The 19828-nt window shown below is 42.6% G+C and overlaps 2 protein-coding genes across 4 annotated transcripts in view; one reads left to right on the top strand and one right to left on the bottom strand.

Moving 5' to 3' along the window:
- LOC126273155 (uncharacterized) overlaps positions 1-8186 on the bottom strand; it is a 91757-nt gene extending 83571 nt beyond the window's left edge. Inside the window, exon 1 of the mRNA XM_049976656.1 lies at positions 8155-8186. Coding sequence (XP_049832613.1) covers positions 8155-8186 — 32 coding nt within the window. The remainder of the gene's footprint in view (positions 1-8154) is intronic.
- The window catches only part of LOC126268435 (ecotropic viral integration site 5 ortholog), a 335961-nt gene that overhangs the window by 26178 nt on the left and 289955 nt on the right, over positions 1-19828 (top strand). The gene's annotated exons all lie outside the window — the stretch shown is intronic.

Here is a 19828-nt window from a genome sequence, read left to right as displayed (position 1 = left end):
TTTCTTCTTTCACTCCCCATAAGCAAGCACTAAAATGCATAACTTCGGGATTATTACGCCCCTCATCAGCGTTTGTTGTTCTCTTGAGCATACACATTAATGGGTACCAGGAAATACTAGGTTTATGAATATCCTATCCGCTCGTGTCGCTCTTAACGCTTCTTGTGATGCATAAACGAACACGAACGTATGTAAACAATGTATTTTCACTTCGTAAAATAAATGTGTTTACAATTAATTGCATAGTTCGACTTCATTTTATAGGTTAAAGGCACTGAACTAAGCAAAGTGACAAATATGCAATGGCGAACTTTTATAAAAGCTAGGACCACGCTCTAATATAATTCAATGATCTTTGATAAAAAAAATCGTTTTTAAAATTATACCTACTAAACAGTCAAAAATTTGACCAAAGGGCTTTTACAACAGATCTTTGTCAAAGACCGTTTACAGCGTAATACATTTTCTATGAGCATCTCCAAGCGCACGCTGCAGTCAGATCCGGCAGAAAGACGCTACTGGCTGGAGAGTCACATGATTCACTGTCCCAGCCACAGCGCATTGCGCCACAACCAGGCTTCTTAGTACATACCACTTATATAAGATGAATGTTACAGTGTCAGGAGACAATCGGCACTCTATAATGAACTCATTGCTGGAGCCCATTTTCTGACTTGCCTGTAACTCACTGAAGTTGTTTTTCAGCTTGCTACTTTATCATACAGTGAGGTGACAATAGTCGTGGGAGACCCCCTAATATCGTGTCTGATCTCCTGTTGCCCGGTGTAGTGCAGTTACTCGAGGTAGCGTGAACTCTAGTCGTTAGAAGTCCCCAGCAGAAACACTGAGCCATGCTGCGAAGGTGTTGCCGGTGCAGGATTTTGTGCACAAACTGACCTCTCGATTATGTCCCATAAATGTTCAGTCGGTGACCAAATTATGCGCTAGAATTGTACAGAATCTTCTTCAAACCAGTCGTGAACAATTGTGGCACGGTAACATGCCGCATTACAATCCATAAAAATTCCGTAGTTATTTGGGAACATGAAGTCCATGAATGGCTGCAAATGGTCTCCAAGTAGCCGAACGTAACCATTCCAACCAACGATCTGTTCAGTTGGACCAGAGGACCCAGTTTATTCCATGTAAACACAGCCCACGCCATAACAGAGCCCAGAGGTTGAAAATACGGCTTCAGTTGTAAATTACTTTATTTTCACACGACCGGTTTCGGACTGTTATAAGCCCATCCTCAGGTGTCGTAGCTGTGCTGTGGTGGAGCACAGCACAGCTACGACTCCTGAGGATGGGCTTAGAAAAGTCCAAAACCGGTCGTGTAGAAAGAAAGTAATATTTTCAACCTCTGCTATAATGCTCAGTTGCGATGTTCTTCCAAAAGGACTGTTTGGCATAACAGAGCCACCACTAGCTTGCAGAACTTGGGTCCATGGCATCGTGGGAGCTGCGCCACATTCCAACCAAATCATCAGATCTTACCAGCTGAAATCGAAACTCGTCTGACCAGGCCACGGTTTTACAGTAGTCTGGGGTCCGAATGATATGGTCACGAGCCCAGGAGAGGCGCTACAGGCGATATCCTGCTGTCAGCAAAAGCACTAGCGTCTATCGTCTGCTGCCATAGATCATTAACGCCACATTTCGCGGCACAGGCCCAACGGATATGTTCGTCGTACGTCTGTTAGCAATAACAATTCTACGCAGACGCCGCAGCTCTCGATCGTTAAGTGAAGGTCGTCGGCCATTGCGATGTCCGTGGTGAGAGGTGATGCCCGAAATTTTGATCCTCGGTACACTGCTGACGCTTGGATATCGGAATAAATTTCCTAACGATTTTCGAAACGGAGTGTCCTATGCATCTAGCTCCAACAACCATTCCGCAATGTATGTTAATTCCCGACGTGCGACCATAATCACGTCGGCAATCTTTTCACGTGACTCATCTGAGTGCAAATGACAGCTCCACCAATGCACTGTCCTTTTATACGTTGCGTACGCTATACTACCGTCATCTGTATATGTGCATATCCTATGACTTCGGTCAGCTCTGTGCATGCAAATTTGCTGCTCATCAATGCAAACTCTAATCACAACCATACCAGCAACTGATTCGCTCGAATAACTAGAGTCATGGTCCAATTCAAAGCAGTGCGTACTGTTACATCACAATGCACGCAAGGAAAGCACAATGACAGAGATTCGAAGACAATATGTTGTTTAAATGTGAGTGAAATCTTATGGGACTTAACTGCTAAGGTCATCAGTCCCTAAGCTTACACACTACTTAACCTAAATTATCCTAAGGACAAACACACACACCCATGCCCGAGGGAGGACTCAAACCTCCGCCGGGATCAGTCACACAGTTCATGACTGCAGCGCCCAAGACCACTCGGCTAATTCCGCACGGCACAACCATGCATGAGCAGCGCCTATTACACGGAGGGGGTCCGACAGCCGATCAGTTCCAGTCATACCATCAGGAAGGAGGTACACGACTCGTGTTGTCTGTAGTTCAACCATGCCTAGACGGTCAATAGCGAGGTTCGATTGCGTCCGCGTTGCTACTTTGAGCCAGGAAGGGCTCTCAACAGGGGAAGTGTCCCGGTGTCTCGGAGTGACCCAAAGTGATGTTGTTCGGACATGGAGAAGATACAGAGAGATAGGAACTGTAGATGACATGCCTCACTCAGGCCGCCCAGCGGTTACTACTGCAGTGGATGACCGCTACCTACGGATTATGACTCTTAGGAACCCTGCCAGCAACGCCACCATGTTGAATAATGCTTTTCGTGCAGCCACAGGACGTCGCGTTACGACTCGAACTGTGCGCAATAGGCTGCAAGATGCGCAACTTCACTCCCGACGTCCTTGACGAGGTCCATCTTTGCAACCACGACACCAAGCTGCGCAGTACAGATGGACAGAATGGACCGCTCAGGATTGGCAACACGTTCTCCTCACCGATGAATGTCGCCTATGCCTTCAACCAGACTATCGTCGGAGTCGCGTTTGGAGGCAACCCGGTCAGGCTGAACGCCTTAGACACACTGTCCAGCGAGTGTACCAAGGTGAAGGTGCCCTGTTGTTTTGGGGTGGCATTCTGTGGGGCCGACGTACACCGCTGGTGGTCATGTAAGGCATCGTAACGGTTGCACGATACGTGAATGCCATCCTCCGACAGATAGTGCAACCATATCAACAGAATATTGGCGAGGCATTCGTCTTCATGAACGACAATTTGCGCCCCCGTCGTTCACATCTTGTGAATGACTTCTAGCAGGATAACGAAATCGCTCGATTATCGTGGCCAGCATGTTCTCCAGACATCAACATTGTCTAACATGCCTGGGGTAGATTGAAAAGGGCTGTTTATGGACTACGTGACCCAGCAGCCACTCTGAGGGTTCTACGCTGAATCACCGTTGAGGAATGGGACAATCTGGACCAACAGTGCCTTGATGAACACGTGGATAGTATGCCACGACCAATACAGTCATACATCAATGCAAGAGGACGTGCTACTGGGTAGCGGAAGTACCGATGTGTACAGCAGTCTGGACCGCCACCTCTGAAGGTCTCGCTGTATGGTGGTACAACTTGCAATGAGTGGTTTTCATGAGAAATAAAAAAGCGGAAATGATGTTTACGTTGATCTCTCTTCCAATTTTGTGTACAGGTTCCGGAACTTTCGGAACCGAGGTGATGCAAAACTTTCTTTTGATGTGTGTAGTAGTCCTACAGAAAAAAATGAACAGGATCTTCGGGTAGGAAATTTCATGTAGTTAGATTTTGCGCTGGGATGCGTTTTCGCTGGAGGCCACGGTTTTCGAGTTATTCAAGGAAAGCGTACAAAAGTGACCATCAAACGCACCTCCACCCTCACATTCATCCATCACGAGTCAGGATTTCTAATATGTTGTTCGTGCCACTCCCTCCTACCACTTTACAAAAGTTCCCGATCACATGAACTATTTCCGATATTCGACCTTTTTTTCGTCTCTATAGATTGTACTGTCACGCGACCAGCATAATCGCCCACGTCGTTAATATTATTACTTTAAATGTACTCCTGACGGTAATGAAAGAAAAATGACTTTGGTAAATGTTACGCTAAAAGTAATTACTTTCACAATTCGATCCAAACTTAACCCTTGCAAGTACAGTAGCTTCGTAGTCAGAAGGCCTGACGAATACAACCATGTCTTTGTTTTATGCTGTTAAAATTCACAAAACTGTTATGTAAAACTTTCGCGAACGTCAGTTTTGTAATTCTTAAGTGCTCGACAAAGCTAGCGGCATGATAAGGCCAGTAAATAAAGACCAAAAAAGATGGAATGTGTGAAATAATTCGTGCAGTCGCAAATTATTGTACAGTCGTAAGAGGACATGAACAACAATATAGAAATCCTGACCGGTGGGGTCTGAGTGTGGGAGTGGGGGTGCGTTTGAAGGTCAGTTTTGTACTAAACTACGGCCTCTTGAGAAAACGTACCCCAGCACAAAATTTCACGGCATTACATTTCCTACCAAAAGGTCCTGTTCATTTTGTCTCTGAGACTAATAGTTTGCACGTAGAGAGTGAGAGAATATGAAAATCTTACTCTTGGCCGGCCGCGGTGGTCTCGCGGTTCTAGGCGCGCAGTCCGGAACCGTGCGACTGCTACGGTCGCAGGTTCGAATCCTGCCTCGGGCATGAATGTGTGTGATGTCCTTAGGTTAGTTAGTTTTAAGTAGTTCTAAGTTCTAGGGGACTAATGACCACAGCAGTTGAGTCCCATAGTGCTTAGAGCCATTTGAAACATTTGAAGCATCTTACTCTTGGTTTTTGAAGGTCAGTTATAGAATTGCAGGTTGCATAATACGACATGGATAGGGCCGGCTGAAGCACTTGCACCCTTGACTGTGCTAAACTCTTGTTAAGGCAGAATCAGATGTTATCTTTTCCCACAGTGCCGGGGAAATAGTAAATTGCTGTAACTGTAACGCAGTTTTTGGTATGTTGTAGCTTGATGATAAAATTTTCTCCGGTTGACAGCCGAATCAATGTGTTGTTCCCCGGCTGCTAACCCAAGAAGATTTTACTATCGAGATTCGCCGAGAAAGCCTGTATTCTCATATGTTGTAGCTTTATTATGCCAAATGGTGTGAAATCAGCTAGTACCCAAATAAAAAAAATGAAGTGCATTATCAAAATTTAAAAAATCATCCCATGCAGGAAAACGAAATTATTTAAAGAAATTTACAGCGCCTGCGGATCCATACACAGCAAAGGCTATCCAAAACCGTGTTTCACAGCTCAAAGTACATTTTGAGATACCGCCCGGATAGCTGTGCGTGTTAAAGCGCCGCTTCCGGGACGACCCCGGATCGAACCCGTACGTCGCATTAACGATGAGGATCGATGTGCTGGCCAGCCTGGACGTGGTTTTTTGACCTTTTCCTACATCCCACTATGTGATTACTGGTCTGGTACCCAAGTCCCGCCTCAGATCCACGCTCCGCAGGTAGGAAACTTTCGCTCGCTTTCGCATGAATAACACAAGACGCAGACAGTTGGGGTACACACATTACGACGCGGGGTGGTAACGGGGGGTGGGGGGACAGGTCGGGCATCCGGCCGCCACTCACATTAACCATGCCAAATCCTTAGATAACCACGCCGATGCGGGACAAAGCCACAAGAAAAGATTGATCCAATCACGGACTTTTTTTAGAGTTCTTTCCTTTCTTAGTATGGAATTACGTCACCGAGCGATGTTTAAAATCTCTTGTTCGTTCTGATGAACTCAAGAGCTTTACATAGCTTTCCTCCCATCTCGAGCACTTAGTCAACACTTTCGTATCCGTTGCTACTAAAGATACGTCACACGCTACGCCCAGGTCTCACAACGTTGCGTAAGACAAGAAGTGAGGAACGGTTAGTGTTTAGAGTCTAATCAACTACCAGGTCATTAGAGCCAGAGTGCGAACTCGGGATGGACAAGGATGTTGCAGGAACACTGATGTCCGTGTCAGTGAATTACTGTGGCGTCTGCCGTAAGTGTCTTCGACACACTATGAAATCCGAAATCTGGAAGATCGAACAGGGATTTGAAACCTGCACCTATCGAATGCGAGTCCAGCGCCGTAACCATTAGCCTGTCTCGGACTATCCAAAGACAAGAGATAATAAAAATATTACATTAATGAAAAATGCTCCTATCTTAGCACAAAAAAGGCGAACATGTCCTCTGCGGAGTTCGGGATGTGAAAGTAGGGCACTAGCTTTTAGAAAGATCTGGCAGCTTCAAAGATGTCTAAATCAGGACATCTTGACATATTCCCGCTTTTAATACACCTCCAGAAAATTTATTCCCCCCAGAAAAAAACCTTTTTAGCTATTAAGTGTATGCTCTTCAGCCATAGGGCACGATATTATACTGTTTACTATGGCTGACGAATCTTCTGGATTTTGGGCACAGGATCACGGACTTGCCTGTAAACTGCAAGATGCAAGTGTGCCAACACTTTGTAGATAAGAGCATTCACTGCGCTGGGAAAGAGGGGTTTCACTCCTAAAAAAGCACAGATATGTCAAGATGTTTGAAAAATGATGAAACCACAGGACAGCTGCTTAATTCAAAATCTTTGGTTGGATAAACGACCGGTTTCGGAACACTTGAAGTTCCATCATGTGTTTTAAAAACTAAAATCACTTAATGATCTGAGGTCATCCTCACCCCAATGTTGACATGGAAGCACAGGTTGCGATGAGGATGATCTCAGATGATTAAGTGATTTTATTTTTTACACCATGTGATGGAACTTTAAGAGCTACGAAACCAGTCGTGTACGCAATAAAAGACTGTGAATGAAGCAACTGTCCTACGGTTTCTTCATTTTTCAAAATGGACTTGTACAGTTGAGACTGTCTCATAAGAAGAACTCTACGTCAAGATGTTTTCATTTAAACGTCTTTGAAGTTGCCAGATAAGTCGAAAAACTAGTTCCCTTCTTTTACTTCCCTCACTCTGCCCATACATATTCGCCCGCATCTCGTGGTCGTGCAGTAGCGTTCTCGCACCCCACGCCCGGGTTCCCGGGTTCGATTCCCGGCGGGGTCAGGGATTTTCTCTGCCTCGTGATGGCTGGGTGTTGTGTGATGTCCTTAGGCTAGTTAGGTTTAAGTTGTTCTAAGTTCTAGGGGACTGATGACCTAAGCTGTTAAGTCGCATAGTGCTCAGAGCCATTTGAACCCAGAGATATTCGCCTTTTTTGTGTTGTGATACGAGCATATTTCATTCTGGTTCCCAGCTTTTGCTCCACAATAATTCTGACATTAGGCCACTATAGCCCGGCAACCGATGTAGATTTTTGTTGACTTGGGCGACAACTGGTAAGGTGTACGATTTTTTATTGTCTTTCGAATCGTGTTGTTTATATCGTGGCGACGGACAAAGGCTTCACAAAACAACAGGACAATCATTAGTTAATTATTTGTGTACCTTCTTACAAAATTAGAACCGATTTGCACAAGTCTGAAACACAGAAGCCACGAGCGTAAAAAAACGGGTTTTTGGCACATAACATCCTAATGAAGCTAGATTTTTGAAAGCGAATTTTCAATTTTATCGTGGGAATGCATTTCTTATTGATCTTATTCATTTTAAACCGTTTCCGCACATTCAATTCACGTGAGAAGGAATTTTATGCGCTGCATTTAGCTCGACTTTAAATCATCGTCCTCGACATAGGATAAAGATTATAGCATGAAAAATTTCGTTTTGGCTTTATTCATTTATCTACCTTCGTCCAAAGTTGGAACCGAATCGTACAGGTTTAAAGTATAGAAGTGGCGCGCTTCAGACACTTCCCAGAAAAACGTGTTTTTTCAGTGTAAAATCCAAACGAAGCAAGATTATTTCAAACAGTTAAAACTTATCTTGGATCAAGCTCCGATACACTGATGGACCAAATCTGGACCATCAGTCTAGCTCTCTCCTGCTGTTATTTAAGAGTGATTGTTGTTGCACGAAAGCCGGGCGGAGTAGGCGTGCGGTTCTAGGCGCTACAGTCTGGAACTGCGTGACCGCTACGGTCGCAGGTTCGAATCCTGCCTCGAGCATTGATGTGTGTGATGTCCTTGCATCTTACTGAAGCCACTTCTGCTGCTGCTGTTGCTTCATCCTCTTTCCAACAAAGAAGTAACAGAAGAAAAGATCGTGAAACACGTAAACGTGCACTAAACACGCTAGCTTCTTTGTCACCAAGGAAAAAGAAAGTAGATCAAAGCAAAGAAACAGAAAAAGGCCGTATCGAGGAGGAAATTAAAGAGTTGAAAAAGAATTATCAATATCAAGAGGAAAAAGAACAGCGTTTAATAGCCGAAGACAATACATTGAGAATGAGAAACAAATTAGTTTCTCATGCATCAAGCAGACAGAGGAAGCAGTGCCAACGCCTTCGATGTCGGCAAAATGCTAAAGTGATAACTAAATGGTTCAAATGGCTCTGAGCACTATGGGACTTAACATCTGAGGTCATCAGTCGCCTAGAACTTAGAACTACTTAAACCTAACTAATCTAAGGACATCACACACATACATGCCCAATGCAGGATTCCAGCCTGTGACCGTAGCGGTCACGCGGTTCCAAACTGTAGCGCCTAGAACCGTACGGCCACTTCCGCTGGCCAGAAAAACTTACATTTATTCAAAAAACGTAACGGGTGTACAATTACCGGAATTTTCTACGCTAAAAGTTGGATTTCAAATTCTTTTCGCCGTATTCCTGGAATTTTGTTCTGTTGACTTCATGAGTAAGCAAGCAACAAGCTTACTACGACAAAAAAATCGAAACCGTATAACACCGTATACGGACCACATAGCCAGACACAGGTTGCTACGACACGTGATTTATATGGAACCTGCAAGCAGCTTTTGTATTATAATTTTGGTTCTACGATGAACCTCCCCCATGAACCATGGACCTTGCCGTTTGTGGGGAGGCTTGCGTGCCTCAACGATCCAGATAGCCGTACTGTAGATGCAACCACAACGGAGGGGCCAAACAAACTTATGGTTCCTGAAGAGGGGCAGCAGTCTTTTCAGTAGTTGTAGGGGCTACAGTCTGGATGATTTACTAATCTAGCCTTGTAACATTAACCAAAACGGCCTTGCTGTGCTGATACTGTGAACGGTTGAAAGCGAGGGGAAACTACAGCCCTGATTTTTCCCGAAGGCGTGCAGAGTTACTGTGTGGTTAAATGATGATGAGGTCCTCTTGGGTAAAATAGTCACTCATTCGTATCTCCGGGCGAGGACTACTCAGGATGACGTCATAATCAGGAGAAAGCAATCTGGCGTTCTACGGGTTGGAGTGTGGAATGTCAGATCCCTTAATCGGACAGGTAGGTTAGAAAATTTAAAAAGGGAAATGGATAGGTTAAAGTTAGATACTTTGGGAATTACTGAAGTTCGGTGGCAGGAGACACAAGACTTCTGGTCAGGTGAATGCAGGGTTATAAATACAAAATCAAATAGGACTAATGCCGGAGTAGGTTTAATAATGAATAAAAAAATAGCAGCGCGGATAAGCTGCTATGGACAGCATAATGAACGCATTATTGTAGCCAAGGTAGACACGAAGCCCACGCCTACCACAGTAGTACAAGTTTATAAGCCAACTAGCGCCGCAGACGATGAAGTGATTGAAGAAATATATGATGCGATAAAAAAATTATTCAGATAGTTATGGGAGACGAAAATTTAATAGTCATGGGGGACTGGAATTCGATAGCAGGAAAAGGAAGAGAAGGAAACGTAGTAGGTAAATATGGATTGGGGGTAAGGAATGAAAGAGGAAGCCGCCTGGTAAAATTTTGAGCAAAGCGTAACTTAATCATTGCTAACGCTTGGTTTAAGAATCATGAAAGAACGCTGTATACATGGAAGAGGCCTGGAGACACAGGAAGATTTCAGATAGATTTTATAATGGTAAGACAGAGATTTAGGAACCAGGTTTTAAATTGTAAGATATTTCCAGGGGCAGATACAGACTCTGACGACAATTTATTGGTTATGAGCTGTAGATTAAAACTGAAGAAACTGCAGAAAGGTGGGAATTTAAGGAGGTGGGACCTGGATAAACTGAAAGAACCAGAGGTTGTAGAGAGTTTCAGAGAGAGCATTAGGGAACGATTGGCAAATACAGAGGAAAGAAATACAGTAGAAGAAGAATGGGTAGTTTTAGAAGATGAAAAAGTGAAGACAACAGAGGATCAAGTAGAAATCCTTCGGTAACAGAAGAGATATTGAATTTAATTTATGAAAGGAGAAAATATAAAAATGCAGTAAACGAAGCAGGCGAAATGGAATACAAACGTCTCAAAAATGAGATCGACAGAAAGTGCAAAATGGCTAAGCAAGGACGGCTAGAGGAAAAATGTAAGCATGTAGAAGATACTGTCTACAGGAAAATTAACGAGACCAGCATGAATATTAAGAGCTCAGATGGAAAACCAGTCCTAAGCAAAAAAGGAGAAAGCAGAAAGGTGGTAGGAGTATATAGAGGGTCTATACAAGGGCGATGTAATTGAGATCAATATTATGGAAATTGAAGAGAGATGAAGAAGAGATTGGAGATATGATACTGCGTGAAGAATTTGACAGAGCACTGAAAGACCTAAGTTGAGGAAAGGCCCCGGAAGTACACACCATTCCATTACAGCTACAGATACCCTTGGGAGAGCCGGCCATAACAAAACTCTACCATCTGGTGAGCAAGAGAGGGAGACCAAGAGATGAATAGACTAAGCAGACTCAGAAGGCTGTTGGTTGCATTAGGTACTAGGAGATGAAGAGGCTTGCACAGGATTGGGTAGCATGGAGAGCTGCATTAAAACCAATTTCTGGACTGAGGACTACAACAACAACAACTACGACGAAGAATCGGGATTTGTTGGTCAATATCATCAAAGAGACGCAGAAAGTGGAATTTGTTGTAGATGGTATCGTTCCACATCTACTATACAAATGCGTGTTTCGTCAACTCTAACTGTATAACGAAACGTGTTTTCGTATTTTCTGATGTCCACATACGGTGCAACTTTTGAGAAATCGCTTTTAGGATGATGGTTTTTCATTAAGGGGTGGAGAAACAACACAATAACAAAACACATGATCGAGCAGCTGTTGTTGAAAGATAATGACGAGCTAAAACTGTGCCCCTAACTTACCGCTCTTCATCTGACAGTTTACGGTATGTGCCTGGGAGCTCTTTTCCAAGACTGTGACTGAGGCAATTTCTTACGTAATGCTTGAATAAAAAGATACTGCAGAATTCTTTAAGTTGGTAAACAATACGTTTGACGTCATGAATACGAGGGTACCTGTTGGCAAGCGATCAATTTCAACTGCTTTTGTGAAGATCTTCGCAGCTCTACTCCTTCCATGAAAAAATGAGAGTAGGAAATCATGAAACATTATGTCTTTTCTAAAATGGGCTTATCACCTCAATACAGTCACTATTGCGTTGTTTCTGTGATTTGAAAAATAGTTACGATTTGAAGTATGTATTGATCTCAAGTTTCAACCAATAGTGCCTGGAAAACTTATTTTTCCAGATAAGAGCGACTGGCAGGGCCTATGATCACCCCTTAGCAGAGGATTTCAAAGGCTATTTGCGTATCTTAATTATGAACAAAAGTATTGCTGACATTGAGTTACGTAACTCTTCACCAGTTGTTTACAGAGCTTGTGTCGGGCATTGAGGAGGCGTTGTCAATGATAGAAGGTGAAAAAAAAGATAGACATTAGATGATTTAACTGTTTCACCGTTGATAGAAGCTTCAGAACGTTCTCTATAAGGTCTCTGCTACGTCGCTGGATATCTTGCTTCCAGATGAGCCTCCATAGGCAAATCATTTGACCATCCTAGCGGCAAGGTAATGGTAGTCAGAATCTACAAGTTCTGAGTGGATTGAGAAACTCTCTCGTGGTGGTTTAATCGTCCTTTCAGGTGAGTGGTTTGAAGTTGTTAAGCTGTTAGAGGTGTTATTTTTAAATATTCATGGCAGCAGTCTGCGTAAAGACACCAATGTGATTAGAAGCCTGACGAGACATTTAAATGTGAAGTTTCCAACTATTTTTGAAAAGCTCATCACAATGTATGCTAAGGGGAGACCATTTATCCGAGTAAGACGCCTCAACATATCAGAACAGAGACAGAGGGCCAAACAGCAGCAGCAGAAAACAGCGCGCAGGTGGAGAGCTTCAGTGCTTCACTTCAGATCGGATTAAGATATTTAAATTCTTATTCAAGTTATTGAAAATGAGACGATTAATCGTCTAGTTTCTGGGTCATTATGCGCAATTATGTGTCAAGTAACTGGACTTAAAGCGTTTCCTTTCTATTTTATACCTTCATGACAAAAGTGTTATACAATATTTTCAAATATGTTCACGAAACTGAAAGTTCTTGTGATTGTTGTGTTTATATACGATTGAAAATGTATAATATTTGAAAACCGGCTGAAGGATGCCATGTTATAAATTATCTAATACAAAATTTTGAGTTACGGAATATACATGTTAAGGGGGCCACAATCAATAGTTTTACCATGACTAGAGAAACAATAAAACAACTTCATGGTCGTAGTAAGAAATAACGTCCAGTCCCTGTTCTTGGTGAACTTCTGTTCGAAACCATGACTGGTTACATTGCCCTTCAGATTCCGTTAGCAGGAACGGAATACCACGATACGCGGAAGTGAGAATACCGTCTCGCGGTGCTCATGCTTCTCGACAGTGACGTCACGCGGAAGCACGCGATCGCTCAAAATGGTTCAAATTGTTGAAATGCCTCTAAGTACTATGGGACTTAACACCTGAGGTCATCAGTCCCCTAGAATTTAGAACTACTTAAACCTAACTAATCTATGGACATAGCACACATCCATGCCCGAGGCAGGATTTGAACCTGCGTCCGTAGCGGTCGCGCGGTTCCAGACTGAAGCGCCTAGAAGCGCTCGGCCCCAAGGGCCGACCACGCGATCGCTGCCGAACGCATTGGCCCAGCCTTCTGTGTAGGGACATTGATATGGACCCACGGACGTCATGTAGGTATCTCTTCAAGAGGCTAGGCATTTCAACTACCCAGTCACAATACTACATTCGCTAATGAAATTCGTCGTAAATAATCCATCACAATTTGAGAAGAACAGTGACGTACGTGCCTGCAACGCTAGAGAGAAAATGACTTTTATTACCCATTGTTAAAGCTGTAAGTGGCTCAGAAAGGAGTTCAGTATGCAGCGACAAAATGTTTTAATAATTTGTCCAATAAGATACGTAGAATGTCTGAGAGCTATCGAATCAAGTTTTAAATTTAATTTAAAATCATTTTACCTGGGCAACTCGTATTTCAATAACGAACTTCTGCGTAAAACTAATAACCAGCAAAAAAATTTGGTTGCATGAATACGATTAAAAATAATAATGTATTAATTAATGTTAACACTAATCATCTATATGCATCCTGTAAAATGACTAGTACCACACATTTCGGAATAAGAGTCGTTTTGTGCAACAAATACATTATTTTTGTAACTAGTGAGCTACCGGAGAAAATTAGAATATAATACATGATTGAACGGAAATATGCAAAATGTGTCAAGAGGTTGATTCCTTTGTCACCAAAAACAGCAATTATCGAAGAACAAAAGAATCGGAACTTAATTATCGTTTGAAAACCTCAGGACTATGCTTCTTCACGTCCATGTTTTCATGACTGTACACACAAAAAATTTAGAGCATTCTACCCTGTTTGCAGACTCCTGTTCATGTTCTACATCCATGATTATTTGTTGTATAGAATTTAATACAGTGTGTTTTCTCAAAATTTACTGAGATATCCGACGAACCTGGTCTCCAAAAGATTAGTACGTGACGTTGGATGGTGCAACTAAGACGTAGTTTCATACTAACTCGCGGTGATCCAATGTTCAGTGGCAGCGGACGTGTTCTACAAAATTCTTTCGTTGTATTTTTCCTGTGTTGGATTTTACAAATGGCATCATCTTCGGTTTCAGCTTCTTAACAAGTCATCATCAAATGAAAGAAAGAGCGGGATAGTAGTAGAATTCTGAACAAATTTATAAACTGGAACCAACTTCCCTATAAAGCCTACATGCACTTTAATACGTTACGAGAGGTGCTGACAGTCTAAACCGATTAACTCTTTGATTGGTAGAACTGAAGTCTACAAATTACTACAATTGCTACAAAATTTGCAGCTCATAAATCGTTCATATAATATTTAAATAATTCAAAGTATATAATCGGTTTAAGATTTGGCTACTCAGCACTCACTGGCAAAATTCGTTCTTTGTCGGCACGCAATTACAAGAGTTACTCATCACAAGAGCTCGTACGTAACTACAAGAAACATCTCGTTTTGGCGCTTACGCTGCAAAACAGAAAATTTTATAGACACTAGTAAATCTCCTACAACTAACATTCATTAGTTGCATCCTTTCGAGGAAGTACTAGCAAGATTAGTATTTTATTTGTATTCTGTGTCTTAATGAATGGAGTAAGCCCCTCTTTCACCTGCAGTTTCGCCGCTTCGATGCAGACCGCGTTCCTCCCGGTTGTCGGTACCTTCCGGGGAAACGCCATGGAGTCAACATTCGCTTGTTATCTGCATCCAAGCTACATTCTCCTCTGCTGGAACCTCATTCGCCCAGCCATTGGCGGCCATCGCTCCGAGCGGAGTTTAATTAGCGTTAATCCCACCAGGTTTCAGAATCAATTAATAATTTAATTGGCAGTGCCTCTCTAATACTGAATTGACCTTTCCCTTTCGCGAATATCAAATGGAAGCCCTTTGCTTCTCGTTACGCAGTTGCAAGTGCGCTTGGCAATGGTAACGTCAGGTTGATATTCCGTAGCGGCTTAATTAAGTGTGAATTCAGATACTTAGATCGAAGTAGCTGAATGTCGTGATCTGGCATACTTTATGCCGTTTCATCGATCTCTTTAAGGGCTCTTTCAAACTGTGTGGTTGCCTGTTATTTTTTTTCTCTTTCATTTCAGGTCAAATATTTACTTTTACTTTTACTTAGACAGGAATGCAGGGCGAGTGTTTCCGTGAGTTATTTCTGTTCGTCTCGACTTACCCTAGCTCCGTGCTGGAGAGACGGGAAGTCAACCAGACAGGTAGCCACCGGAAAGTGAACGAACGACGCAGCCCTGCTACATTGTTTGATTCTGATTTTCTATCAGTTTTCAAGGTTCCGTGCCACAGTCCGTAAAAACGAAACCCTTATGGGATAGCTTTATTTTGCGTCCGTCTCTCTGTCCGACTGTTAAGAAACCTTTTTCTTAGAAACGTGTACATATATCAATTTCAAATTTATGTTAAATATTAAGGTATATGGTTCTAAGTCAGATCAGTCAAAAGACACGGGCATTTATGTCACATATTTTGATACTCGAAAACCCATTCATCAAAACCTGTGGGGTAGTTCCGCTTGCCCTAGAATTATGAAACTTGGCGAGAAACATAGTTTCATAGTACAAGTAAAGGAGAAATCCCGAAAATTCTTCATTTGTAATTTTATAGCACGAAAAAACACCTTTTGTCACTTTTTATTCGACTGTCTGTTTATCCGTCCGTCTGTTAAGATCTATTTTGATACTCGAAAACTCATTCATCGAAACCTATAGGGTACTTCCCGTTGGGCTAGAACCATGAAATTTAGCAAAAAGCAAGGTTTCGCGATACAGGTGAAGGGAAAAATCCGAAATTGTTAATTTGTACTTATAGCACACGAAAAAGATACTTCTTTTGTCATTTGCTATCCGACTTCAAACTTGAAATTAAAACATTCTCGAAAGTTTTGAAATCCCTGTAACCGATATCTTGCCGGTATCAGTGTCAATAACAGACAAAAGATCGTCAATATGCTCGATTCACGGAATGGATAAACTGTCTGTATACATAAGTCAGTTTGTACGGTCACCTCAGTGCTCGAGTCCTATTCACGCCTGCCCAATTTTTTGTATTTGCAGAAAGAATTTCACATTCATTTGCTTTTAGAGGAATGTATTTACAAACTGGAAGCTCGTCGACGGAAGCAGATTCTTTCTGTTCCAGACATAATTCTCTGCATAGAACGTTTCTTTAAGTTGTCGTGTTGACTGATGTTTCATATCTTCCATATTCATAAACGTTCTGGAATAACATTCATCAAAAAATATTGCGTAAATTGCGGTAATTTGTAGCTTCCAGTGCAAATTTTTGCATTTTCACGATTGTGGCCTAGTTGAGCTGCTGAGTTGGTAAGACATGTATCTGTATAGCTATTAATTTATGATAGATTTTAGGAAATATGTACATAATTTTGTTCTGATTAATCAAATCCTTTGCAAGCTTCCCTGTGAACGACGGTGTTTTATAATTATGCGACACTGGAAGCGCCGCTCAAATTTATAACCATTTGCGTATAACAATCTTAGAAACTCGTTCTTATTTAGTCTTACCGTTAGCGTTCGTTTTTGTAACAATCTTCTTCAGAGTGTCCGCAGTTCCACCTGTTACATACGCGCTTCACTCAGTATGTTCCATGAATCCGAAGTCGTCCCTTCTGCGCTCTCTTCGTCGTTATGAGTGGTACATAGTTTGGAAAGAAAAGCACGTTGCAGGATGGACAGAATATCGGATCAGCAAGTTCGTGTTGCGATTTGGGTGTCATTAATCCTGCGCAAAATATACAGACCGTTTCCTCCACATACATTCATCTATGCATCGTGATAGGTGCCTGAAACGAGTTTTCTTCCACCAAATATGCTTACTTCCCACTATACAGAAGCTCCCTCTTAACTCACGATTTACAAAGCTGGCAAGTTGCGCCACTGTAGAGTTCACGTCGAGAGCTGTTATTGCATACGTCACGTGTGTTATTCACATCAGCAGGCCACGTAAGTAGCTTTAATTTTAAGGAATCCTTAACCTCTTAAGTCCGTATGTAGCATACATGCTACATCCAACTTTTATTTTGTTCTAGCTCAGGCAATAAACTAAACTCTTTGTGCCCGGTTGTAGCAGATGCCATGTGCTTTCTGCAAGCTCACAGTAGAAGGCATCTTCTGCTTGAAGAAAGATGTTCATCGCAGTGTCAGCATAACTTCGAGAAATAAAGTTAATTTCTGGTTTTCCACATACTTCTATCGTTTCGAGGCAGCAATGCAGTGCGTTTCTTAGATATTTGATAAGTCCAACATTTTGAAGTGTGAGTGTATCTTAAATATAATTTTTGTTACCTGGAGATGTTTTGATCTTCAAGCAGGCTTTCTTTCATTTGTACAAGTGCAATTTTATTCTTAATAACTTCAGAACAATCCACAACATGATATTTTATAGTGTATGATAGAGATATGAAAGACGCAAATGCATTTGTATAGGATGGACAAGATAAAACTGCCCCACAAAATATCTCATGTGCCTTAAGATAAGCCACCCAACTTTCATCAGGCGCCCCCGGGGTGGATAGTGTACATAGATTTGCCTATTTTCAGACCCATGAAACATTTTCTGGGCCAATTTTATCTTGCCCACCCTGTACATGCTACCTATAGCACTTGTTTATAAAGTAAAATATCCCTACCCCCTACCTTTCGTTCACTAAGAGTTCTGAAACTGCATTTTTCAACACAGGTCTGTATTTAGGGTCAGTGTATCCATGGTCAGCCGAGGAGCATAAAAGGGAAGCACTGGTTGAGAAGGGAGTGAGGTAGGGTTGTAGCCTATCCCTGACGTTATTAAATCTGACTTGGAACAAGCAATAAAGGAAACCAAAGAATTAAACTTCAGGAACAAGAAAAATTAAACTTTGACGTTTGCCTGCGGTATCGTAACTCTTTGGGAAACAGCAGAGGTCTTGAAGAGCAGTTGAATGATGAAAGGAATGGACAATGTCCTGAAAGGAGCCTGTAAGATGAACATTAACAAGTGCAAAAGAAGGTTAATGGAATGTGTTCGAATTAAATCAAGAGATGCTGAGAGAATTAGATTAGGAAACGAGACACATAAAGTAGTAGATGGGTTTTGCTATATGGGGAGAAAAATAACTGATGGTTGCCGAAGTAGAGAGGATAGAAAATTTAGACTGACAATGGCAAGAGAAACGTTTCTGCAGAAGAGAAATTTGCTAACATCGAATTTGGATTTAAGTGTTAGGAAGTCTTTTCTGAAACTATTTGTCTTGAGTGTCGTCTTGTATGAAAGTGAAACGTGGATAATAGGTAGTCCAAAGGAAAAGAGAATAAAAGCTTCTGATATTCGGTGCCACAGAAGAATACTGAAGACTAGATGGGCAGATCGTATAACCAATGAGGAGGTACTGAACAGAATTAGTGAGAAAAAAAATTTGTGGCTTAACTTGCCTAAAAGAAGGAATCGATTGATAGGACACATTGTGAGACATCAGGGGATCACCAGTTATGAACACAGTAAGTGGGTTCAAAACGATATAGATTGCACTAATTTTTCAGAAATGAAGAGGCTTGCTCAGGATAAAGTAGCATGGAAAGCTGCATCATCCAGTCTTTGGACTGAAGGCCACTTCGACCACAACAGCAACAACAACATTCCTGTAGGCAGAGCATGTGATGCGGTCCCTACCAGGGGATATTTTGTGACAATTAACTTACAACTCCACAATTTTTGTTTTCGAATTAACAACCTATAACTCCTCATTTAAGATTTATTATTTAACTGCATAAAATTTTACAGCACAATTCACTATCTAATAAACTGAAGAGATTAAAAAATGAAAATAACTGAAAGCAGTACGGAATGCAGCACAGCTCATTGACATCTATATGAACAAAACGATATATTAAAAAAATCAAACCACTGTGATTCACGTCCATGCAGATATCAGTATTTCAATTTTAAAAACATCAGATTGTAGCTACGAACATTCTTCTTAGGCAAATGCAAGATAAGAAAAGGACTGTAACAACGAAAACAATTTTATTTACATCTACACTCCTGGAAATGGAAAAAACAACACATTGACACCGGTGTGTCAGACCCACCATACTTGCTCCGGACACTGCGAGAGGGCTGTACAAGCAATGATCACACGCACGGCACAGCGGACACACAAGGAACCGCGGTATTGGCCGTCGAATGGCGCTAGCTGCGCAGCATTTGTGCATCGCCGCCGTCAGTGTCAGCCAGTTTGCCGTGGCATACGGAGCTCTATCGCAGTCTTTAACACTGGTAGCATGCAGCGACAGCGTGGACGTGAACCGTATGTGCAGTTGACGGACTTTGAGCGAGGGCATATAGTGGGCATGCGGGAGGCCGGGTGGACGTACCACCAAATTGCTCAACACGTGGGGCGTGAGGTCTCCACAGTACATCGATGTTGTCGCCAGTGGTCGGCGGAAGGTGCACGTGCCCGTCGACCTGGGACCGGACGGCAGCGACGCACGGATGCACGCCAAAACCGTAGGATCCTACGCAGTGCCGTAGGGGACCGCAGCGCCACTTCCCAGCAAATTAGGGACACTGTTGCTCCTGGGGTATCGGCGAGGACCATTCGCAACCGTCTCCATGAAGCTGGGCTACGGTTCCGCACACCGTTAGGCCGTCTTCCGCTCACGCCCAAACATCGTGCAGCCCGCCTCCAGTGGTGTAGCGACAGGCGTGAATGGAGGGACGAATGGAGACGTGTCCTCTTCAGCGATGAGAGTCGCTTCTGCCTTGGTGCCAATGATGGTCGTATGCGTGTTTGGCGCCGTGCAGGTGAGCGCCA

This window comes from Schistocerca gregaria, chromosome 1 (assembly GCF_023897955.1).
Source record: "Schistocerca gregaria isolate iqSchGreg1 chromosome 1, iqSchGreg1.2, whole genome shotgun sequence".
In the NCBI taxonomy this organism is placed as follows: domain Eukaryota; kingdom Metazoa; phylum Arthropoda; class Insecta; order Orthoptera; family Acrididae; genus Schistocerca; species Schistocerca gregaria.
This window is presented reverse-complemented; position numbering and strand designations above follow the sequence as displayed.